The 25,867-nt window shown below is 58.2% G+C and overlaps 1 protein-coding gene across 4 annotated transcripts in view; it reads right to left on the minus strand.

Moving 5' to 3' along the window:
* The window catches only part of SHANK3 (SH3 and multiple ankyrin repeat domains 3), a 383,847-nt gene that overhangs the window by 344,754 nt on the left and 13,226 nt on the right, over nt 1-25,867 (minus strand). For 3 of the 4 annotated variants that reach the window (XM_054200170.1, XM_054200186.1, XM_054200177.1), the window contains exon 3: nt 13,549-13,872. In XM_054200170.1, the coding sequence (XP_054056145.1) occupies nt 13,549-13,806 (258 nt within the window). In that variant the 5' untranslated portion in view covers nt 13,807-13,872. Of the gene's footprint in view, nt 1-13,548; nt 13,873-21,720; nt 21,991-25,867 lie in introns of those variants that run through there. The other variant, XM_054200161.1, reaches the window with a different exon arrangement.

Consider the following 25,867-nt stretch of genomic DNA (forward strand, 5'->3'; position numbering starts at 1 on the left):
CAGCCCAGCACCTGCAGCACCCACCGCCCCGCTGCGGGGGACAAAACCCAGGAAACCCCAGCATCGCGTCGCATGGCAAGGGCCTCCCGCCCTCCCCGGGGAGAGACCTGGCTGCAGGAGCCGCACTGTGCACCATGGCCAGCAGGCTTCGCAACTAACTGTCCCTGGCGCCCGAAACACCCTCTGCTCTGCAGAAGGAGCCCCCTTTCCCCACCCAGTCTCCACCAGGGCGGTGAAATGCCTGCAGAGCAGGACCCAGGGAGAGCTGACGGCTCTGCCCTGTTGATAAGCAGAAGGCTGAATCCGCTATGCTGCCACACACATGCATATTCATACGGCTTTCTTTAAATCAAGTCTGAGCAGTTTTATGCAAATAAATTGCATTTATTCAAAACAACTCATTAAATAATTCACCCACATTGTCCCAAAGGATGTTGCACAACTCTTGGCAGCTAAACTTCCCGGTCCCCAAAATCATCAGCCACAGCCACGGATCCAGCGCAGTGACCCGCAGCTCTCCCGCTTCAGGCAAAAGCTTCCCTCCACACACATAATAAAGCAAAGTGGATTGATTTAAGTCAAAGTGATCACCAATTTTAACCATGATAAATCAGCTGGCAGAAAATCTGGATATAAATAATCGTGTCTGATGTTGTTTTGCATTGGTAGTCCTTAGCTATTTTCCTAAAGAAAGGCTGAGTCGGATCAATTCTTAACCATTACATTAGATTAATTTGTAATTTAATATAGACTTTACAACCAAAAGTGCTTTTTCCTAAGTAGATACACCGTAACTGTATGCATCTATTTAAGCAATTATAATGTAAAATAAAATTTCAATTTTTTTAATTCTACCCTAATATTTTAGAAATAGCATATTTCTTACTTAATAGAGGATGAGTAGTTTTTGATTTGTGATTGAAGTCAAAGTGGACTAAGATAAAAACTGGCATTAAAATACGCTCATTTAGCATGTTAAAGTATTTCTTAGTACTAAGAAATTAAATACAACTATTCTAAACTACCTATGCTGGATTCATACGAAATGCATAAGCCACTAAAATATCCCTTGCACCCACAGGCAAGAGGCATAAAAAGAGATTTTATTGGTAGTCACTTAAATTAACTGTTTCTTCATGGCCACAAAGATCTTAGAGCTTAGATCTTAGGGTGGGTCTCACCCTATTGAAATTGCCTTTTACAGCTGGAGTGGAAGAGGAAAGCAAGTTCTTGGCAGCTTCCTCAGCTTCCACCTGGCTCCTCACCTCTGGATCCGCTCACCTGGGAGCTGAACCAGCTGAAACAAAGGAAACGCACCGATTTACGGTTAAAAGTTGGGTTAGTACCTGAACTAGCTTCACACGCTTAACCGTGCCGGCCGGGTGCTGCGCTGCAGCCGACCCCAAACCACCCAGCTCGGCATAAGGGATGCTGGCAAAATGTAATGGTTTGTTATAGGGAGGATCTTGGTCCGCGCCTCCACCAATCCCACCGTCTGGATGCTGACAGAGCGCTCAAACGTTTGCGTTAGGAAAACAGATGCAAAAAAAAGCTACAAAGGGACTTCGAAATATGTCATGCTTGGTGCTGCATTCAGCAGCATACGGTAACGAAGCATGGGGCTGCACAGTGAATAAAAAAGATAAAAAAAAGCAGAACAGCTGCCTCATTCATCGAGCGCTATTAATCTGATCTGAAAGAGCCTGGGTTCCTATGGAAAAACAATGTGCAGCTTGTAATCAAAATGCATCTCAAAGCATGTGCATAAGTGGTTTGATTCTCCCCTAAAAGGGGTGAAAAATCCAATACAACTATTGACAGCTAGAGATTTTTACAGCAGTAGAAAGCAGATGCTTTGGCCAAGGATCAAAGTTTTCAGCGCAGGTTTAGGCCATGCTGTGGGTTGATTCCTGACCTCCAGATCTTCCCTTTGCAGCAGTAAAGTTCACCCGATTTTCCTTTTTTCCACTGCTCACATAGCTGAGACAGAACAGAGCATGGAAAAAGGAATTTTAGGATCTAAGTGGTACTGGGAAACCAGCGAGAGGCGAAGCCCGGGGCAGAGGAGAGGAGCCTGTGCCCAGGAGCAGAGGGTGGTGCCATGGCCGGTGGCCATGCTCCTGCCCCTCAGGAGCCACCACGCCGAGCCCGGCTCCCCTCGACCCCCTCTGCTGCCGGCTCCCATCCCTCCCCAGGCACAGGCGGCAGCCGCTGCCCCGGCCAGCAGCCTCGGGACACGGGGCCATGTCCTCCTCGGCCCTCGGGGAAAGGCCTTTGTGGTGAAGCAAGGCCTTTCCACTCCCCGAGTTAAAAATCACCTCGGAGAAGATGAAATGCAAGAACATGATTTTGAGCTTTTTACTCCTGCTTTGTGATAGCAGATAAGGATCTAAGTAGAGCGGGGTGTGGGTGGGTGTATATTTAAATCGCGGGATCCATCCGCACTGGCAGGAGCTCACAACACATCCCTGGTGTCGGGTCAGTGTAAACAGCTGGAATAAAACACCTGGAATAAAACACCTGAGATAAAACACTGGATCTGTCCCAGGGCAGCGCAAGTGCTGGCACTGACTCCACGCAGGGCAGTCACCATTTCTGCCAGCGCCGGTGTCTGTGGACACCATTTGGCAGCAGATCCAGCTGAAGGCAATCCAGACAAGAAGAAAGGCCTCCGACCCACACAATGGAGGGAGGTTATGGACACGTCATGCTGCTGCTGCTGCTGCCACCACAGGGGCCCATCTCCTCCCCGTGCTCCACCGGGGCACGCTGGACCGGCACAGGTTGCTGCTGCAGGTTAAAGCTAATGGGGAAAAACGTTATTTTAACCTACAGCAGCTCCTCGGTCTGGCTTTAACGTGATTTAAACGGGAAAAGAAAAAGAGTTGCCAGCACACAATGGAGAAGAAAAGCCCTTGGAAATCTCTGGGAGGAAGTCTCATCAGCTGTACATCGCTGTTCCTCTAGATCTTTCCGAGCTATTTCAATAAGCTCCAGCTCTCTGATAGTTAGCAGCTTCCTAAGTACCACTCTTCTGCAAGAGGCTCTTATCTCTCTACGTATACATTTTTCATGCGATGTGCTGAGCTGCAATTTCTTGGAACAAGTTTTCCCTGCTTCCAGTGAAAAAGTAAATAGGAAACCTGTGCCCCGCCGTTCCATAATTAAAACCGTGGTGGCAACTGGCCATGTGGAGGGTGGCCAGTGCTGCCCACTGGCTGCTGCAGAAGGCGTTTTCCCATGGGATATATCCCAGCTTTGGTCAGACACCTTGCAGGATTTCAGCACCAACAGACACTGCAGAGAGGACTTTGATGACAGCTGGAGGCACTTTTGTGCTCTCCTAGCGTTATTTCTGTATTGCCACCTTTTCCTACCACCGGGCCCCAAATAAGGTTGCGACTTGCTTCCAAAGCACTCCCAACCACAAGACTTTGGGAATCAGTTTTCAATCATGCTTTAATGATACAGACCCACAATTCATAACTATTTCAGAGACACAAACCTTAGCTTGGGCATGTTTCTGGCTCCTTAAAAAACAGACTATAATCTCATAAATCTTGTGGGTGTTTTGGATAATTTTATCCTGGGTCTCCACCGCCCTCTCCCACAGAGCAATGCACAGCCAAAAGCTGAGCTGAAATGGCTCTTCCCAGAGTATAAACAGCCGCGGACCGACCACAGGAGCAGGCAGGCATGATAGAGAACCTCCACCAGCATTAGGAAGGACCCTCAGGGCTTTCCACATCGGCCTCCTCCTTCCTCTGCCCAGGTTACGCTCCCTCCTAGTGCAAGAGCAGCACCAGTCTGCACCAGCAGCTCATGCAGACCAGGGTTAAAGGAGAGGGGCGGTTCCCAGGTTATCAAACTCCAAATAAATTGCCATATTGGGAGTCTCTACAGAGCCCAGGCTGTCAAAACAAATCAATTCCCTGCCCTGCAGCCATGGTACAGAATGTGTCTATGGAGGGAAATGCCAGCAGAGCACTGATAGCGGGCACATGGAGCTCCACACTGGACACTGGCACCGCCAGCGATGAGCCCGGCTCCCGCACCGCTGCCTCCCTGGCACGGCTGAGCGGGGCAGTGGCTGGAGGCTCGCGCTGGGACCGGTAAAACACCCGGGCTGCCCGTGCCGTGCTGGATCCGGGGCTGCAGCCCCACTCCCCCGCAGGGGTCTGCTCAGCCCTGTTCGGTTACAGCACTCCACTCACCCCTTCCACCCCCTCTGCTTTGCACATCCCATCCAGCAGCATTATGCCCCAAATTCAGCCCTGCAGCACACTGACACACACCAGGGCAGCCAGCAGCGTCCAGGGGTTTCCCAGTGAGTGTTGGATCCTGTGGGAGATGATCCCTGGAGCCAGAGGAGAGTGGCACTTGCCAGCCACGCTGCCTGCAGGCAGCTGCTGAACACAGAGCACGCTGGCTCTGGCCCCTCTCGAGCTCAGCACCATGCAGGCCTTAATTACAGCATCACATGCCGCTGCTCAAAGACTACACTGCCGACCAGGCGATTTTTCTTCCTCCTGTGATACGACAGCAGCCTATCATATTTTTCTGTGCAGCAGCAGCTGATGGTGAGGAGGGATTCTGTGCAACTGGGTGGTGCCCTGTGTCGATTCATATCGCAGCGTACACAGGGCAGATCTACCCAAAGTCTGCACACTAACTACATCAGCCCTGGTGCCAGGGGTCCTGAAGGGAGCCGGGACGCCACAGATGGCAGTGGTGCCCCAGGCCTCTGCCACCGCGGCCCCAGGAAGCCTTTCCTGCTCTGCCAACACCTGAAGCCACCCCGGGAGCAACATGGATTTGGGACAGCAATTTATAGAAAGCATACATGCCAACAGATTTTCACTACGATTTTTACTATGGGATTTCTAACCCAGAACAAATGTTAAGAATAGTTTCATTCATCCTTTTCATACCAATTGCTTCCATGAGCTCCGCACTTCTGTCTGCTGAGGTGTCCACGCTCAGCGCCATGCTACTTAGCACGTGGCACCTGCACGGCCATGCCAAATGAAGCCCTCCGTGTCTGCAGGAAAGCAGCCAGTGTGAGGGATGCACCTTGCCCAGGAAGCCAGAGCCGGGCTGCAGCCATGCCACCAGCACGGTGCCGCAACTGCCCTCCCAACTGCTTCACAGGAGCTGCCGAGCCAGCACAGGGAAACAGCCTGCACCTCTTCACATGCTCTTCACAGTTCTGCCCATCCTGTGTCGTGGGCCATCACCAGGGGACACAGCACACTGCAGCTCCACAAGAGGCTTCGGCACTCCCTGGCTCAGAAGAGATGTGTCCACTGGCATCTCCTACATCCCGCAGCCTTTTCTCTGCTTTTCGTTTAGGGAGAGGGAACAGCAGAGCAGGTAGCATGTTTTACAGAAGGGGTCTTTTATTTACAGACACAACAGCCCTCTTTTGCAAGCTGCCTGGTCAGAAGCGGTGCCCCTTGTCGCATGACCCCTCTGCAGCACCCAAAGCCATGTCAGCAAAGGCACCACAGCGCCCTCCCCACCTGCCCTGCGCCCACCGCACCCCATCTGCCCCCGGCCGCAGGAAAACTGCACGGCCCTGTGCCGCCATCGTCGGCCGGCGGCTCATGGCCACCCCACCCCTGCCTCCCCGGGCTGCAGAGACGCAGCCAGCGCTGGTACTGCTTGCAGGATGGACTGCAGCCATGCTCACAGGCTTGTGAATTCAAATCAAATCCCAAACAAATGGCAAGCCACGCCATCTCTTAGCAGCCTGCTTTCCCAGCATCAGTTCCGGCTAAACAGAAGTTCAGGAAAACTTTACCTATCTCTCTTTTAGAAAAATTTATTTCTTCGTTTCCCTTGGCTTAACAGAAGAATCAATGCTTTGTGCACTGGTTTTCAGGCTCTTCTTGCATTTGCATTAAGGAGATAACAAGCCAGAAAATATTAACCTGAAGTATCAGGTGACTGAGAGGCGGGATGAGGGCAGAGCCTTTTCTGCAGCCACAGAGGGAAACGAGCAACTCCATCCCACCGCAAAGGGAGGCCCTGGCCTCAGCGGAGACCTCTCACAAATAGAGGCTGGTCCCGCACCTCCGAGGCCCTTGGCTGTGGGACATTTCCTTGCTGGTCCCTGACACATCACCAAAGCCCTGTGTGGGAGGAGCGCTCCCACAGGACAGATGCCGGCACAGGAAAGATATGTCAGACCCCACTGCCTGGACACCACAGGACGCCCTTCCACAGGGTGCAGATCCCTCAGCATCGCCCAGCCGCGACACAGCTAACAGGCCACATTTCAGCATGATCCACTTTGCAGATGAGACCAAATTCTCCCCAGGGCTGCAAATCCGCCTTACCAACTGTGATCCTGCCAGTTTGGGAACCAATGGTCTGGCCTAAAACCGCCACGGCTGTCACCACAGGGCTGCGCCCAAACAGATGCCACGAGAACAGCAGCTCCCTCTTGGCAGTGCCCGCGTTCCCAGCATCATCACGCAACCATGCTCACACACACCTCCCATAGACGGATGGTCCCTCCAGCCGGTGTCCCCACACACCCAGCTTCCCTGCGCAGCCCAGACCCAGCCCGTACGTTCCCGAACAGCACCATTGCAAGAAACCCACCCACAGTTCCTTGCCTCTCCAACACAAACAGCTTTCTCTCTCTCTTCCCAAATTCGCATCTGCCCCTCAAAGGGTCTCTTTGCTCTCAATATCACTCTTCCCCTCCACAGCACAAACTGTCCTTCTTCCTCCTCCTCCTGCCGGGCCACCGCCATGACTTGTCACAACGTCCCTCTGCCTCGGGGCTCCCAGCAGAGTGGCCGCCCCCCTTGGACCTGCTGTCCCCCAGAACCTCCTTGCAGGAGCACATCACCCACAGTCCAGGTGGGAGGAGCAGGAGCCCATGTCCCATCACAGTGAACCCCACGGTGGAGCCAGGCACCTCCCAAAGAGCTCAGCCCCCGAACATACGGGACACTGCATGGGACACACTAGTAAGTCCTTCAGAAACAGCTAGTGGGAAGGGAGTGGAGAAAAAGGGGTGGGAGGGGTGGCCGACACTCCAGAGGGCCGTGCTGCCATCCAGCGTGACCTGGACAGGCTGGAGAGCTGGGCAGAGAAGAACCTCATGAGGTTCAACAAAAGCAAGTGTAGGGTCCTGCACCTGGGAAGGAAGAATGCCAAACACCAGTATATGTTAGGGGCGGACATGCTGGGAAGCAGCTCTGAGGAGAAGGACCTGGGGGTCCTGGTAGACAGCAAATTATCCATGAGCCAGCAGTGTGCCCTTGTCGCCAAGAAGGCCAATGGCATCATCCTGGGCTGCATAGGGAAGACTGTGGCCAGTAGGTCGAGGGAGGTCATTCTCCCCCTCTACTCTGCACTGGTGAGGCCACAACTGGAGTACTGTGTCCAGTTCTGGGCTCTCCAGTTCAAGAGGGACAGGGAACTACTGGAGTGAGTCCAGCGTAGGGCAACCAAGATGATTATGGGACTGGAGCACCTCCCTTATGAGGAAAGGCTGAAAGAGCTGGGACTCTTTAGCCTGGAGAAGAGAAGGTTGAGGGGGGACCTGATTAATGTTTACAAGTATCTAAAGGGTGGGTTTAAGGAGGACGGAGCCAGGCTCTTTTCAATGGTTCCCAGCGACAGGACAAGGGGCAATGGGCACAAGCTAGAACATAGGAAGTTCCGTTCAAATACACGGAAAAACGTCTTTACAGTGAGGGTGACAGAGCACTGGAACAGGCTGCCCAGGGAGGTTGTGGAGTCCCCTTCTCTGGAGATTTTCAAGACCCGCCTGGATGCAGCCCTGAGGGATGTGCTTTAGGCAACCCTGCTCTAGCAGGGGAGTTGGACTAGATGATCTCTAGAGGTCCCTTCCAACTCTGAAGATTCCGTGATTCCGTGAAAAGAGGTAAGGACCCAAAACTGAAGCAACAAGCTGTACCCATCTTGTAGCACCTTCCTTTCCCCACACACTTGCCTTGAACGCCTCAGCTGCCACACAGAGAGCTCACAGAGCAGACAGCAAATTTTGTGCACCATGAAAAATATCCAGCTAGTAGTGGAGTGCCTGCCAGGGGCCATGCAGGACAGAGGACCCTTCAGGCTGTAGGGCACCATGTGGATCCTGACCACAGTCCCAGGCACTACACAGCATGGGGGCAGCATGTGCCAAGCACTGATTGTCTCCCACAGCCCCAGCCTCGGCCCCTGCCCAGGACAGTCCATGGTCCCCATCACTGCAGGGCCGTCCCATGCCCATAGGCTTCAAGAACCATGCAACTCCCTGGGGCAACTCTGCCTGTCAGAAAGTACGGCCACTGGCAAACTCTGTTGGTCAGTACTCTGCAGGGTTTATAGCCTGTCTATGTCCCCAGCAGAGCTCTTCACCTACACAGCAGGGAATGCAACCAGCTACTTCTGCACTGCGAGGAAGGGACTCTCCTCTTGGTAGTTATGATGTGCTCCCTTCCCACCCCAGCACACCCCTGCCTGGTTTCTGCAGTGCAGACGGGCTCATCCTCTGCCCCACCTCCACCTGCCTCTCTGCATCTCACATGCCCGTGCAGAGCAGGAGACGTGTCCTGTTCCTCCTGCACTCCATGTTCCATTTCTCGAGCTGTTTGTATGGGTGCCGGACAGGTTAACCTCTCTTCCCTGAGCTCAGAGTTGGTGCAGGTTGCTCAGACTGTTTAGGCTGGAAGTGCTGGCCCATCCTTAGGATGTAAACAGTGATGTGCCTGAAGAGACTGCCTTTTCAGAGACAAGGTCACAGCCTGGGGTGGAGATTTGTTCCAAACAATGGAAACCACTAACAGTGAATTCAAAGGCTTTAAGCTGAGTAAAGATGTGATGGAGAGTTGCAAAGGAACCTAAAAGAGGCTTGGAGACAACTCCAAGAGAGCTGGGAAACTTGACTTGAAAAGTCAGCTGCTTGACAGTCTAAAAACCCACATGGAAGCTCCAACCCTGACAGAAGACATGAGCTTGAATAAACTGAACTTTGCCCAGCTGATGTCCTGATCTCTGAAACTAATGGAGTCTGACTTGTTACTGAAAAGCTACCTGTCCACCCTGTGCCTGGAGATCCCAAAAGAGATAATCCCCATCTTTAAGCACCGCTGCTATAGCAAAGCCCATCAGCCTTGTGCTGCAGCTGCCAAGCCAAACCCAGAGCCTCAGAGGCAGCTGCAGGAGGAGGGTACAGGGTCACTTCAGAATGGGCAAGCGCTGGAGTTCAGTGAGCAAAACCCCTTCACGCACCAACCCCTTGCCGGCACCACACAATCCTGCGGAGGCCAGTTATCCCTGCTGGGGTCCCATCCCTTCTCCTTGTGTTTGTGCTCTTCCTAGAGCAAGCAGGGAAGAAAGCCTCTTCTCTTGGATGATCCCTGATGCATGCACAGAGAAACTCAAACCCTGGACAGGTCCAGGAAGGAGACACAGAGCCAGGTCAAAGGAGGCGAGGAGTGGTCCCATTACAAGGCAGGCATTTAATCGCCTCTCTTGCGGGTGTCGTCAGGGTCATGTGCCTTACCCCGGCCTTTTCCTCAGCCAATCTGAGTGCCAGTCTGCACCTGCAGGCTGTGAGACCCCTCCCAGGGTGCAGACACTAACCCTGGCCAGAAGCGAGAGCCCCACACAGACCCACAGAGCGGCCACAGTGTCAGCCTCCCTGTCGGCTGTCCTCCAGGAGGGCCACCACAGCAGCAAAGTCAGACAAGCAAAGCAGCAAAAGCAGGGGAAAGACACCCCCGGGAAGGTGCCTGTGCCTCAGGGTCTTTGCTGGTCTGTGGATGCAGACACAGGGGAACAAGAGCTCAACAGCAACTCCTCTGAAGCGCAAAGGCCTGTCTCAGCCCTGGGAAAAGGGTCCGAGCAGCAAGAGACCACCCCAGGAGAGGGGTCCCCATCTGGCCCGAGCGACAGTGTGCCACAGCCCTGCTGAGCCACAGCAGCCCTGGGAAGGAGAGCTGGGCTCCATCCGGATGGGTGCCAGTGCAACACCCACTCACTGCAGGCAGGAGCAGGACCTGTTCGGGCCAGGAGCCGGAGCAGGGGAGAGACCTAGGACCCCCGCTGCCCTCAGCTGGGTGAGGCCAAGGACCCCGTGCCCTGTAAGAAGGGAGAAGGAGGCAAGGAACACACACATCTCTAGAGCATCTGTCCTGTGAGCTTCTCCAAAACACAGCAAACATCCCCCAACACACCCCAGAGCACCGCACAGAGACAGGAGTGCAGTGACAAGCCCAACAGTGGCAGATGGGACAGGCTCAACTGCTCGTTTTCCCCTTGTCCCCTTTCACACTGGTCAGGCCCCCACCTGCTTGGATGTCACCTTGCAGACAGGGACTAAGCCTGCCTGCTCAACGCGTGAGGAACGAGCACTGCAAGTGCTTGGATCAGACAGCTGATGCCTGGGGATGATGCACCAAAGCAAAGGGAAGTTCAGGGCCAGCCACAGGACACCATACAGCTCTTACGGTGCGTACTGTTAAGCCAGCTGGGTTTTTCCTGCCTCTCTTTATTTAAGTGAAGGTTCTTCAGCTAGCACAGGAGTCTGCAAAACATGCAGTTTCTATTTGGGAAGTCAGCCCCCACCCGAGCCATAAATGCAACAGCCTTCTGCAGGCACTGCCTTGGACTGAAAGGAAGAGATGCCTCTGACACCAGCCTAAGCATGGCTGCGGGCTGCTGACAGCACGGGACCACCGTGCAGGGAGCAGCACAGGGTGTCTGGCTCCCCTCACGCAGCAGCAGAGGGTCTGACAGAGCAGCCATCACACCGTCCTGCCTCCCACATCTCCCCCGAGCAGACTGCGCCGCAGGACGCCTGCACCTACATCTCCTTTCATCCTGCCTCTCTCTGCCCACAGCGCAGCCTCCGACTCCCACCTGGATTCCCCCAAATCCAGCACACACCCTGGGACGGTCAGCAGGGACAGGGCTGCCCCTCCAGGAGCACCACACACGGCCTGCGAGCTCCCGCTACTCGCACTGCAAAGCCAGAGCCCCGAGCTGCGGCTGCAGCGAATTCCTCTGCACATCAAGCAGGCTCGCAGTGCGCAGGCTGCGCTTGCCAGGACGCGAGTGCTGTGGTGCTCTGATCTGCACCCACCTCCCTAGCACTCCCTGCTGCCCCTCTGCCAGCACCCGAAGTGCTGCCTGCCCGCCTCCCTTGGCGTCCAGGGGGAGCAGGGCCACCAGCCCCCAGCCCCAGGCAGCCCGCGGGCCTCCCCAGGGGCTCCTACTCTGCTGGCTCCCACCCCCAGCCCACGGAGGTTGCACCAGAAACATTTCCACTCTTCAGCTCTCTGATATGCATCTGCCCCTTGGGGAAGGGAGATCTGGGAGGGAAATTCCTACTTTGTACATGCAAAGATGCTCTGCTTTGCAAGAAGAGCGCCTTTCCCTCCACTGCCCCGGGTGATCTTCCATCCGGCAAGGCTGAGCTGCTTCACTCTAACTCTGGACTATCCCCTGGTTGCAGTGGAGGACTTGTAGGGAGGAAAGGGGTGGGGGGCTACAACACACCATCACACTGACTCCAGCATTGCTGCTTCCTCCCAATGCCCACGCGCTCTCACAAAACAAGGACAGGGCAGGGAGGCGCAGAGCAGCGCCCAAGGAACAGCAAAGGGGAAAGGTGGATACTGTGGCAGTGGGCCGTCACTGAGAGTCCTTGGACCCTGCCCTGTGCTGCACCACACAGCAGGACCTGGGGTGAGGGCTGGAGCAGAATGAGACCCGAGTCTGTGCATCAGCTCGGGGATGGGTGCACACAGGGATGGCAGAGGAGGAGCAGATGTGCTGGGGCTAATACAGCAGTAAAGGGACGAGCAGGTACCGTGTCCCTGAGAGCCTTGCTCACAACCCCAGCAGGGGCTGGGGCAGAGCGAGCGGGTGTAAAGCCCTTCCCGCAGCACAAGGTCAGTCCTTGCTAGAGCAGAGCGTCTGTCCGATTCTTCGACAGCAAAGGCAGCGCTGCCTCGCCTGCCTCTGCCGCTCCCCGGTGCTTGGCAGCTGAGCCTGCAGAGCTGTGCCTGTGAGTGTGCCAGCGCTCAGGCCCTCAGCCCCAGTGCCACCATCCTCCAGCCAGCTCTCTGGCCCCAGCCACTACCCCTCCGTCACTGAGCAGGACCCTCCCCCCCGAGTCTCCAAAAGAGAAATCCTTCCCCACTGAAGAGGAGAGCTCTCACTTCCCTTAGTCCCCTCCACCCCCAGCAATGCTCTGCTCGCCCTAAGTCTCCATCTCTTCCCACCCCTTATCCCCAAGGGCACCCTCTCTCCTGCCCGCAATGCCTCATCCCAGAGGAGCACGTGCTCCCTGTGCCCCGCAGCACACCCATCCCCAGGCAAGTCACTGCTCCCAGCACTCCACCTCCAACGAGCACTCTTCATTAGGGCCACAGTTACCACAGCCCTTCAGTGAACTTTTTCCCTGCACTGACCAGGCTCAGTCTCCAAGCACTCATTCCCCACAAGCACTCAACACCCCAGGTGGCCCCCAGCACTGCCCTGGTCTGTAACAGCCACCCCAAACCTTCCAGGGTTCACTGCACCCTGACAGACACCCACCGTACCACGCTCTGTGCCACACATGCTGCCCCACGTCACAGCCACCCTGGCCAACACACCACGATGCCCATGCTCTCCTGTGTCACACCTTGGCTCCCGGCAGGTCAGACCTGCACATCCTGCCTGCGGCACCAGCACCGTGGTGCAGCACATCACACCGTACCGCCGTCCGATGCAGAGGTGTGCCCAGCACACACCATACCACCATCCGGTATGGTGGGGCACCCAGCACTCACCGCACCCTGCTGTGCCTCACCCTGACACCTGGCACCCGCTGCAGTCACACCTGCACCCTCTGCAGTCACCTCGGCACCCGCACGCAGCCCCTGCACACTCACGCCGGGCTGGGTACAGCCCGCGGCCCCGCACACCCTGCCCACGCCACCGGCGAGCGGTTGTCAGCTCCCGGCGCTGCGGCTCCGCGCTCCCACAGCCCGGCCCTGCCGGTACCGTGCCGGGGCGGTGCTGGTACCGGTACCACGCCGGTGCTGGAGCCTCCCGAGCTGCGCCCGCTCCCCGCGCCCAGCCCCGCTACCCTCCGCGCTCGGGGCAGGCGGCGGAGCACAGCCCGGTCCCGCTGCGGGGTCCCGGCGGCGGGAGCGGCCCCCCCGCGGCGTCCCGGAGCGCCCCGGGAAGGCAGCGCTGCGGCCGGGGCTGCCGGCCCGCTCCGCCCGCCGCTGCGCCGGGCTCTCCGGGAAGAGGGGGGCCGGGGAGCGGGGAGGGAAGCAATGGGCAGCGGGGAATGGGGCAGGGGGACACCGGGGAGAGGGGCAACGGGGAGTGGGGCAGCGGGGAGCGGGGAGCCGTCCTGCCGGACCCGTGGCCGCCCGCCCCTCGCCCGCGGGGGTGCGAAGTTTGCCGGGTTGTGCCGGGGCGGCTGCTGTGGCGGAGCGGGGCCGCGGCTGGGGCCGGTCGGGGCCGGGGCGCGGGTTGGACCGGGGTCGGGGTGTGGGTCGGGGCCGGGTCCGCACTCACCGTCTGCTGGAGGTCGGGGATGCCGATGCGGACGACGATGGCGCCGGGCGCGGGCTCCTCCATGCGCGCCGGGGCCGCCAGCTTGGGGGAGCGGGGCCCGCCGGGGCCCCGGGCCGGGTCGAGCCGCGTCTCCTCCCGCAGGCCGGCGCCCGGCTCCCCGGCGACGGCGGCGCGGGGCTGTCGCTCCGGCGGCGGCGGCGGCTCTGGCGGCGGCGACTCCGGGCTCTCATGTTTGCTGCCGGCGGGGCTCAGAGGCATGCTCCGTGCGGCGCGGCGGGGCCGGCACCGGCACCGGGGGCCGCGCTCACAGCCCGCCCGGGGGCCCTGCGGGGTGAGGAGAGGCGGTCAGCGCGACCCCGGCAGAGGACCCCCGCCCTGCACACGGGCACCCCACGGGGGGACCCCGGCAGGGACCCAGTGGAGGACACCCAGCCTCCACTCGGGGACCTGGTGGGGACCCCCACACTCCACCCCAGCCACCCCCACAGGGACCTCGTACAGGACCCCTGACTGCCCCACACAGAGATCCCCATCTCAGGGCCCTCACCCTGGAACCCCCAACCAACCCTGCGGGAATCCTGCAGAGGCACCCCCACAGGGTTCCCCGTGGCAGGGACCTGCAGGGACAGCCCCCCACAGGGATCCTCGGGTTGAGCACCTTGCAGAGGACCACCCCCACCCTACATGGGAATCTCCATGTCAGAGACCTCACCATGAAGCCCCACACTGCAGGGATCCCCACAAGTGCCCCCCATACCCCCCAGCAATGGCCAACTGCCACTGCAGGCCCTCCCTGGGCCCCACAGTGGGCACAGCCCTACGGACTCCTACCAGCCACCCAGAAGGGACCCTTCCTCATCCTGGCAGCAAAGCCTGGACCTGCCCCATGTTGGTCCCATCCCAGGGGCAGCAACACCCAGAGCCTCCGCTCCCCCAGGGAGGGCTCAGTGTGCAGTGCACACACTAGAGCCAGCACAGAGGGTCTGGGCACAGCGCCCTGGGGCAGAGGACAGGTTGTCCCAGCTTCTGGGGCCTGCTCTGATCCCTTGATCAACTGCCTTCTCTCCACGCCACCACCAGTGCCTGCAGTTCATCTCAATGGCCCTGTCCCGCACCTGCAACCATGATCCTCCATCTCCACATCTGCACCAGCATATCTGAGGGCCTCCCTGGCTTCTTCCCCATCTGCCAGGGTGGACTCATGAGGGAGGCTGGACATCAGCAGGACAAGCAGGTCTGACTCAGGGGCGCTCAGCACCCTGCCTGTCTCTGGGTTTTATTGGAAAAGTCTTGGTTCTGGCCCTGTAAACTGTTCATCCGGCAGTTGCTGGAGTGCTGCCCAGTGTGAGGTCCCCAACAGCCCTGCTCAGAGGCGGCCACCACCCAGCGCGTATCTGTGCCCACCTGAAAACTGCCGGGCTGGCCCCTGGGCTGCAGGCTCCAGCAGCACCTCCACAGCCATCAGGCAGGGAGCTGGGGCTGTCTGCCAGGGGTTTCCCGAACTGGCTTGTACTTGGACAACAGGATGCAGCAGTGCCCTTGTGACAAGTTTTGGGAGTGGGAGGACGGCTGACCTGTGTTTCCACCCCAGAGACCTGTCTCAGTCAGAGAAGCCATGTGCGCACATACTGAGTGGTGGCAGGCACCGCTACCATTAGCTCCAGCATAGAGCAGAGACACAAGCAGTGGCCCCCACATGCTGCTATTTCTGCCAGTCCCCCTGCCAGTGAGGGCTAATTAATGCCAGGAGGACCCTGACTGCCCAGCAGGTCAAGCCCTTGCTCCCAGGCAGGGACAGGCCCATGACCGCCCTGCCAAGAGCAGATGGGATGCTGGGCTGAGCCCTGCAGGACTGTGCATGGGACCGTATCCGGTCCATCACTGGCTGGGATTCAAGGCTTTAATCTACGTGACAATCCTCAAACAGAAATAGCCCCCAAACCACTGAGAGCTGGACAGATTTACGGTATGGCCTGGATCTGTCCAGGAAATGACTAATGGCTCTTCCTTCGGCCCTCCCACCCTGAGACCGAGGGACTGCACAAGGCAGGCATCAGTGAGAGCCTGACTCTGCCAGGGCGGCCAGCCCTAAGCAACTCTCCCGGCTGGAGCAGCATCTGCTGCGAAGGTCCTGCACCAGCAGCACAGGCAAGACAGGCAGGGAAGGATGCACCCACAGACCTGGAACTTTGGGGTCACGGGGGGAGTCTAACGGGTCCTGGAGCACGAGCACTGCAAGTCTGTGGCACTAGCCCCAAAACAGAAATCATGGCTTGATCATGACAAACAAAGAGATCAGCCCAGGAGCACCCAGCCGGTCTCTGGGCTCCTCCTTTCCTTTGACCCACACCTGCACCCTCCCCTGGAGGGCTGCAGGTCCCATCTGGCTGCTGCTGCTTCACAGAGGCAAGGAGCAGGAAGTCTCCAGCTTCCCCTGCGCCCCGGATCCCCACTGCCCCTGGTCCCGCAGTGTTACCCTGGCATGGGACAAGTCTTTGTGCCCTGAAGGCAGGACACTGTGCCATGATAGTTTCGGCCACCCCCAACCAGTCCCTTTTTAAGGTATGACAAAACATCCTTGCCCAACAGCAAAGCAAGCCAAAACCATGCCTTTCCAGGGTGCCTGTCCCGCAGCAGCTCTCTGCTGTGTCTCCCTGGGGTCTGAGAACAGCCCTCTGGCAGGGCAGGGGGACAAGAGGAGATGAGACCGGTGGTGTTGGAAAGCCCCCTGCTCCTTGGAGCACACAGTATACCCCATCTGCGTCTGTCCCAGACCCAGGCAGAGGCGCATCAAAACTGCAGCTCCGCAGGGCGCGTGCCAGGGCCCAGCAGCTCATGGGTCCCAGGCGAAGGGATGCAGGCTTGGGGCAGACAAGGCCACTTGGCAAAAGCGAGGGCTGCAGGGAATAGGCTGGACCATGCGGCTTTGAGTCAGGGACACCAGGGACGAGGTGGGACTGGCAAGGGGAACAAGTGGATGAAATGACCATGAGTCACCAACAGCTGAGGAGCTGAGGTCCCTCTCAGCACAAAAGACAAAGGAGTAAGAGTGGTCAGGAAGGGAGATGGCCAGTGTGGTTTAACCCCAGCCAGCACCTAGGACCATGCAGCCGTTCAACTCACTCCCCACCCCAGCAAGGTAGACAGAAAAGGGAGAAAAAGGAGGGGGAAAAGAAAACCCTCATGGTTGAAGATAAAGGTAGTTTAACAGAACTGTAAAGGAAGAGAAAACTAATAATTATAGTAACGGTAAAAGAATATACAAAATAAAGTGATGCAACACAAATTGCTATCACCACGCGATGATCAGTTGCCCAGCCCCTTCCAGGCAGCGATTGTGGATTCCTGCTGCCAGTCAACTCCCATTTACACACCGATCATGACACCTATGGTGTGGAATATTCCTTTGCCCAGCTCGTCCTGTCTATGCTCCCTCTCAGCTTCTATGGGAAGCTGAAAAAGTGCTTGACTTACTATAAACATTACTTAGCAACAACTAAAACAACGTGTTATCAACATTATTCTCATACTAAATCCAAAACACAGCAGCTACTAGGAAGAAAACGAAATCTATACCAACTGGAACCAGGACAATAGCAAAAATATCTGTAGAACAGAGTGGGAAGCACAGAAAGTCTGAGCTGGGAAGCCGGCAGCTGTGGCCTGCCCATGGCAGAGTCACACCGAGTGGCTCAAGGCCAAGAAGAAACCCCAAGTGTGGGTCCACGGGGCCTCTTCCCACCCGCTGCCAGCAGTACCGGGGTCCCGGGAGACCGGCGAGGGTGGCCCAACGTCCAGGGAGCTGGCCCGTCCTGGCACGGGCACTGAGACCTGGTGAGGGCAGGAGGCACAACGTAGCGCCAGGCCCCGGGAGTGCCCAGCACCCTGCGGCGAGGGGCCGGGGGCAGGAGAGGGACTGCGCAGAGCGGGGGTAGGACCCGTCGCAACCCAGGCACGGCCCCGGGAGCCCACAGTCTCAAATCTCCACAGACGATGCCCTGGCAGAGGAAGCAGGGCGGAGGGAATCTGGGTCCATATGGAGATGTTGTGCTGCAGGTGCCCATCGAGGGTGGGAGAGGGGCCAACGATGGGCCCCATCGAAGTCCTCATCCTGGGATGGCTCCCTGGGGCTGGCAGCTGCCGTGGGACGGGCAGGGCCTCACCAGCCATGGCGGTGTGGGGGGCTGGCTTTGACGGCCTCTCAGTCAGGCCTGAAAGTAGCCAAAGGCTGGACGCCAAACGCGCTGTCCCCATGGCTGTTCAGCTACTGCCATGGGCTCCAGGCTGGGACTGGGCCTGATTTTTATTAGCAACTTGGAAGAAGGGATCAAACAGCACCTTAATGAAATGCAGTGTGAAACTGCAAGGAGGCAAGTGAAAAGGCCCTAAAGAGATTAGAAACAAGAGCAGGAGGAACACGAAGTTCTGCTAGGAAAAATGCACATAGTAAGGAGATAAATCATCAGAAATACAAGTGACACATGGTCTGGCTGCATCCCATGGACATGCATCCACCCAGAGGTGGGCAGGCCCTGGAACAGATGCGACAACAGCAGCAGGCGCTCGTGTAGCCCTGGGGTGCAGCAGAGCAGGGGGACCTCCTGCGGACGGGGCAGGTGCATACCCCTGCCCCTTCAGGGGGCTGCAGCAAGCCTGCAGCCAGCACCGGGGAATGCTTTGGACACAGAGCCACCTGCCCAAAGGCGTTGGAGAAGGATGCCGAGTTCTGACCATCACCTCTCCGCAGCCGTGCCCGTGCCTTGCTGGCAGCGGGTACCGTTCTGCACAAAAGCCCCCAAATGCTGCAACTTTCTCCTGCACGTGCACCGCCACAGAGGGGCCTGGCTCCCACCCGCTGCCTTCCCCCCTCCGACACACGACTGCACGGGGATTTAAATGAATGCAATGCCACAACTGTCCCCTCATGTTGCCTCAGCCAGCACAGCTTCAGCCACCCTCACGTACCACCCTACGGTGACAAACCGAGCGGGACAGGATCTACCCCTTAAACCAATCCCACAGCCGGGGCGTCCCAGCGGGCAGAGGCGGCGCTGGCTCGTGGCCTCTTGGGGACAAATCTCCCTCTGCCAGCCTGGCAGCGGCACCCATCGGAGCCTGTGCCTGCAGTCTGCCGCCTGTACTTCTGTTCCAACAGTGCCATTCATTGATTTTATTTCTTTCCTTTTTTTCTGTCTTGTTATTTCACTAGGGGGAGAAATTAAATGCTCCAGAGGGTAATTGTCAGGATTATTCTTGCTTTTTTTCCCAATCTTCTGGTACCTCATTAGGTCCCAATAATGTTTAAGACACAACTGTGAATGGTTGGAAAAATGCACCGGCCACCCCCACCCCCGAAACTCCATTACAGACTTGCACAGTCATTCACATTCATTTTCTCTTATTAAATCAACTTCTCTGCTGAGAGAAAAAATCACTTGAAAAAAAATACAAGTTGAGTATCTTAGAAATTATAATCCAATGAGTCTTATTCTAACACCAGGAAAAATGGATGAAAAATCATCAAAGTGAGTTACAAAATCTTTCAAGAAGATTTTATAGTGACAGGAACAAATCAGTAATGCTTCCATCAAAGAAAGTCACGCCTCACTAGTCTAGTGGAGCTCCCTGCACGTGTTACCAGGAGCACCGACAAGTGAAACCCAGAGTAGAGCAGTTTATTTGGATTTCCAAATACTCTGCCATAACCCTCACAAGAGGTTGTGAAGTCTAGTGATCTTTACCTCCTACACTGTGAGAAAAAGGGCGCCCAGATTGCCTGCCCCACTCTCCACCATTCCTGGTGTTACAGAGTCTAAGCCACCTTCCCTGCCATCCCTCACAAATCCCGCCACCGAGGGCAGCCATGCCATGGGGCTCAGCCCACACCACGCTGATGAACACCACTCTGGCGTCTTCAGAGCTCCACATCGGTGCTCCAGGTCTCCCCTGGGTTAGAGGTAACACAGAACCATGGCCGTCACTCAGCATATCACTGAATTACTCTTCCTCTGGAGGGAAGGCATCCGTCTGGGAGGATCATGGGAAATGTAGTGCTAGCACCACAGTGGTGGGACCTAGAAAGGTGCAACAGGTAAGATCTGTGCAAGATGAGCATCCCCAGGGCATGAAAAGGGCAGGAAGAAGAAACCAAGGCATGCAGCAGCAGGGGTGCCGGCTGGAACTGCTCCTGAGACGGGGCAAGCTGGCTCCGCCCCAGGAGAAGGGAAGGTGCTGCAGCCAGCAGAGACGGGGGAAAAGACCTGTGCCTGTTGTCAGCATCGGCATCAGGTCCCGCAGCCTGGGAGGAGAGTCCGGCGCTGTGGGAGGGTGGGAGGCTGCTCCTTCCATTCTCAGGGACAGGGCTGCTGCATCCGAAATCCCCTTACCAAACTCGAGCCCCCAGGGCTCCTCTCGCTCTCTCTCCTCTTCCTGGAAGGCTGTTTCAGACCCTTCTTTGCTGTGATGGTTAGAAATGGCCTAATTTCTAGCCCACGCATTCACGGCTAGTTTACCCTACTCTTGCGTCAGCATTGTCTGTTAGCCTGTGCAGCTCTTCTCTCCTCCTTTGTTTATGTAAGTATTTATATACGTATCACAGGCAGCAATTAGATGCACACTCAGACTTCACTTTGCAGGCTAAACAAGTGTCGCATACATGGTCTCCTCCTGCACAGCAGACCCCTCTCCCCAGGGACACACTTGGAGGGACTGACAGACTCAGGAAGGGCCTCAGTCACAGGGACCAGTGTCAGGTTGGATTCATAGGGACACAAAATAATGCGCTTCCAAAGGAGTCCTGTGCGTGGCTCGTGCCTTTCCAGGCTTCAAAACCCTCGTCACCCAGAGCGCGCATTGCAGGCAGGTCTCAGCTCCCACCCCAGCCACAGCCCCACGGATGCTAAGTCTGCTAGGGAGCACTGGAAACGAAACAAGGATAATAGCAGCTGACACCTCAACAGCAACAGCGACAGTCTTTCCAGAATTGAGTGAGATCTTACAAGTCTCAGCATGGGGGCAAAGCAGAACTGCACACCTTCTGCATCTTCCTCTGCGGGGGTTGCTGGCCACCCAGCCATCATGGCCACAAGCACCCGAGTGGGTTACCCTGCACCCAGCCACACTGTCTTGCAGAAACTTCTGAGCACCACTCTACTACAGCAAGCAACGCAGCCTGCCTGGGACTGGCAGTTTTCCCTGGACGGATCAGGATTAAATTCCCTCTTCTTTCCAGCGCCTGCTTTCCTGCTGTGCCCTGCCTCGGGCTTCACCTCTCCACTCACTTGCCCAGTGACTCTGTGACTCCAGAAAGGCCCAGCCCTTTGAGGAACAAGGTCTCTGGAGACACACAAGCATGGGAGCATCTGGCTCACCACATCCCCAGGTGTGCCAGCCCAGCAAGGGCTGGTGCTTCGGGCACGGCACAGGAGCCTGCAGGCAGCTGCTCTAGCACGAGTCCTGCTCTCCTGGAGCTCGTGCAGCACCAACTCAGCAGGGAGCAGGTACCTGGGTCATGCCGATGTATGGGAGAAGAACACCCCCCCCAGCTCTCCCGCACGGCCACACGCCAGCAGGGCGCCAGCTGCGGCAGGTCCCCGTGCCACACCAGGGCTGTGGGGGGATACAGCAGTGACACGAGTCTGGGGCAAGGGGAGATCCGGCACCCTGCTGGGGTGTCGCTGCCAGGGTGGGTGCAGAGAGCAGCACACCGGGCTGTCACAGCCAGGATCACTGGGAACAGCCCTGCACGCAGGGGCTGTGGTGGTGGCAGCAGGAAGAGCTGTTGGGGTACAGCCAGTGCCGACTGGGACAGACTTCACCCGACTCACTCCAGATCAGCACCCAGGCAGCTGCATCGGGGACAGGGCAGCATGCCCACCCACCTGCACCGGCATCAACCCTGCTCTGCCAGACCCTGCAGACACGGCCGCGGAGCCCAGGCCATGCCTGCCCCTCCAGAGACCAGACCCAACGCCTGCTCCAGCAGCTCCCACAGCATCCCAGGATCTGCTCCTGCAACGGCACCGAGCCTGGCCCCAGCTCTGCGTGCAGGTGCTGTGCAAGCTCCTTGCCACCTCCAAGCCCTCCCACAACCAGGGAGCCCTTGGTCGAGTTTAACAGCCCTGCCCAGAGCCCCCGACCCTCCCACGCGGCTGCACGGAGTCAAGCCCTCACCTCAAAGAAGCGGGGAGCCTCCGCTTTCGCTTGGCTGGCAATGCCCATGGGACAAGCAGAGTCGTCGTCTCACACAGGCCAGACGTTACTGATTTACCAGGGGTGGCTGTGGCTGCAGCTGGAATGCACGGTCGATGGTTGCAAACACTGTGGAAGGCACAGTGGCCTCCGCGGGGGGGACGGGGGGCGGGAGGGACTGTGCTGCGCTGCCCCCACCGTGAGGCCTGAGCTCAGTGCCCCGCGTCAGGTGTTGGCAGTCTGGGGCTCCCACGGGCCAGCTCGCCCCCGACCCAGGGCTGGCCCTTGGTACCCTGCCAGCTCCGTGCCCAGAGCCAGGGCTCTGCGATGCTGGGGCCGTCCTCATTGCTTATCAAGCAGGTCCGTTGGCCCCGCTGTTTGCCGTGGCGCCGTCCCAGCCCCACGTGACAGGGAGCACAAAGCAGTCTGTACCAGCCCAGCCTTGTCCTTTGCCACCACTGCCCGTGTCCTCCAGAACCGACCCATGCAGGCAGGGGCAGGACTGCGCTTACTGCGGCCCCAGACTGAGCATCAGGATACACAGAGCTAACGAGGAGAGGGAGAGGGAGCAGTGCTCATTGATCAGCCTGCGTGTGGCCGCAGCGTCCTACGCCTGACGGGTAATTCTCCTGCCAATTGATTTTCCCTCTCCCCATTTGCCAGGGTTAGTGGGCCACTGGGGATGTGCAGATGATTAAAGGGCAAGTCCCGCGACGCACCGCTCTCGGGAGCAAACCCGCTGCACCAGTGCTGGGCTCTCCCAGGGTGACAGCGGGGCGGTGCTCAGCCCAGTGAGGAGCAGAGGGATAAGGAGCAGCATCCTACACCCACGCAGCGCAGGGCTGGGAACACCAGGGCTCATCTGTGTCTCTGAGTGCCCAGCAGAGGGGCGGGGGCACCCCCCAAACTCCCCCAGCACATGCACTTGTGGGTCCTGTCTGCAGAGTTCTGGGGCAATAGCCTTTGGCACAGGGGTTCCCAAGAGTTGTCCTTAACAGTTGCGCTGTAGTCCCACAGCCCCTCACCATCTACCTACATCCACTGTGCACAGCTGCAGGAGAGGAACCCGCTGCTTGGCCACCAGCGAGTGCAGCGCTGCAAAACCACAGCAGCCAATTCCCTGCCAGCCTAGCCGTGCGGCAGCCCCACTCGGCCAAAGCAAAGGCTTTCTGCTCACTCCTGCCACTGTCCCAGCTGGAGACGACTCTAGGTCAACGGGACAGATGGTGGCAATCTCTGCCGCAACACATGTATGCGTCCTGCAGGTCACAGCCCTGCACGGACTCCCATCTGCCCACCTCCCACAGCGTCATGCATCCCTGTCTCCAGGACACGGCTGCACCACCTGCCCCGTCCCTGCCCCATCACCCGTGGGGGACACAGGACTGCCGCCCTTGCAGGAAGGGGACAGACCCCTCGGAGGTGGCCTGATGGGCAGCAGAGCTCCCTGCCAGCCTGCACAGGGCAGAGCAGGAGCTGACAGCCCCAGCCAGGCCCCCCAGCTCCCAGGGCGGAGGAGCAGTGCCCACGGGCTGCTTCCAGCCACGAGGCAGGAGCACAGGCCAGCAAACCCTCTCTCTGTCCCTGCAGTCCCCACACCGGGCACAGTGCTATCTGGTACTGGGCACTGGCCACACAGCCCTGACTGTGGCTCGGGGCAGCACGGCCACTGCCAGGCTCAGCCCTGCCTGCTGCCTGGCCACGTTCCCCCTTCCCTTGGCAAGCTGGGCAGATAGGACAGCAGTGTGGCGGGCAGGACAGGACGCGCATGCTGAGGCTGCACAACACAGACATCGCAGCAGCAATGTTGGAACACAACGGTTTGGTCCTTGCCCCGACCCCTGTGCACGCACTTCCACCCCCGGGCTGGACACGCAGACACACAGGCAGCCCATGCTGCCAGCCGGCCCAGGTTAAAACCAAGCCCATTTTGTCCTGATGGCTTTTAGCAGGAGCAGCTCACAGCTGTAGCGGTTCCTGTAAAGCAGAAGTGGCAATGAACAATGACACAAGGGCAGGAATGAGGGGCTCGGGTGGAAAGTCTGTAACCCAGCTCTATAAGACTGTACACACAGCCCTGGTCATATGCGTGGCCTCTCAAATCCAGGTTTCTGTCACACGCTCACCTCCCCGGGGTCTGCTCCTTGTACTCTGGCTGCTTCCACACCCTCGGAGCCAGCCAGCTCCTGGTCTTGCACAGGAACAGCTAACTCTCAGGCAGTCTGGGGTTTGTAGCATCCCAGCCTCAATCCCTGGGCTCTGTGCATCCTTAGCTGCCCGCCAGGAGAGCATCTCTGTGCGGGGCTCCAGGCTCCCGCAGCAGCACCAAGATGCAAGCAGCTGCCCTGGCCACAGCCAGCACCACGGGGACACTGCCCACCTGAGGACAGTCCCTCAAGCCTCCCAGCCTGGGCTCACTCCAGTACAAATCCAGAGTGGAGAATCACTTCCCAGACACCCCCTTCCCCTCTCCAACTGACACATGTCTCAGCTCTCCCCAGGTTCTTCTCCATCCCCGTTGCGTCCCACCCTGCAGCCCCCTCCCGCATCTGTCCCAGTTCCCGGCAAAGCATCAGTGACCACAGTCCTTCCTCCCACGCTGCCCTCGCCCCTCCCTGTACAGCAGAGGTCATGCAGTACCCCAGCCTGTCCCCACAGGACCCCACCTCAGGGGGCACCCTGCCAAAGGGAGAACAGAGCCTGGGGAAAGGCAGAGGTGGCTGAAGACTTTGAAGCTTGCAGGACCTATTCCCCTGTGACACAGCTGGGAACCATGGGCTCCACGTGCTCACAGCAGCTGACACCACTAATGGAGGCCTCCAGGGATGTGGTGCCAGCTGTTCTAGTGCAGAGGGTGTCCCCAGAGCCCCATCACCACGCAAGGCCTGACCCAAGCCTGTCCCAACAGCACTGTCTGCAAACCACAGGTCCTTCCCTGCCGGGCATGGAGATCCGGGCAGGGACAGCGTGCAGCTGGTCCAGCCCCAGGCCCTCAGGGTCTGCAGAGCCCATGGCCCGTGGGGCAGCTCAGCACCGAGAGCTGCCCATGCAGCCTCTCCCACTCCAGGAAGGTGTCTCGGGAGCAGGAGCCAGGGGATGGTTGCAATGAGAACAGCCTCACCAGGAGGCACCGGGTATCCTGGGGGTTTCGTACACTCCCCCCGCAGTAACTCTGAGCTGGAGCGGTACGTAGCCATAGGAACATCACTTAACAGTCACCTTGGTAACCACAGCTACACGCTCTCACAGAGCACGTGCGAGGCCCTGTGCACCCCAGTTGGGGTCCCCGATCCTGCACCCACGTTGCAGCCTGACGCCCGCCCCATCAGCAGGTCACGCTGCCGTGTGGGACCAGCAGGGACAGGGACAGACATCTCCTCACTGGCAGCACTGCACCACCCACAGTACCATGAGAGCAGTTGGCAATCACCACCGAGACCAGAGCAGGGAGTCAGACCCTTCCAGAGTCCTGTGGACCAGCCTGGCCATAGACACCTCTGCCCAGAGGTGTGTACCAGGTGGACTGGCATCTCTTCCCGTCCCACAAGTCACTGGCATCCCTCCCGTCCCCATCAGCTCCTCCTGTGGACCCAGAGCATAAGGACCACAAACACACACGCTCTCAGCCCACCGATGCAGGAGAGGAGCGTGCCTGGGTCGACACACGTTGAGGACGCAGCCAGGGTGAACAAGCCCCTGGAGCCTGCCCCACCACGGACAGGCTGGCAGAAAGCATATCTGCTCCCTCCATCTCCCCACACCACCGCTGGGCACAACTGCAGGTAACCACAGCCCAGGAAGGTGATACAGCCAAGGACAAAGAAACCCAAGCATTAAGTTCCCACACCTCCCACCCTCATCTCCACAAGCACCTCTGTGTCCCTGCACAGCGGGCAGCAGGCACAGACCCATGGCAGCACAGCCCCTGGACGTGTGGGTGATGCCATGGCACAGGCTGACCCAGCGTGCCATCCTGCACAGCTGTAGGGCTGCACCGACTTCAGGACTGCCCTGCGCCATTCCTCCACCCTCCAGGCTCCAGCTTAGGAGGAGCACGACACGGCAAGAAGCAAGAAACCCGAGGACCCCCAGGAATTACACAATCCACAAAGCAACATGGACAGCCCTG

This window comes from Rissa tridactyla, chromosome 1, assembly GCF_028500815.1.
Source record: "Rissa tridactyla isolate bRisTri1 chromosome 1, bRisTri1.patW.cur.20221130, whole genome shotgun sequence".
NCBI lineage: Eukaryota > Metazoa > Chordata > Aves > Charadriiformes > Laridae > Rissa > Rissa tridactyla.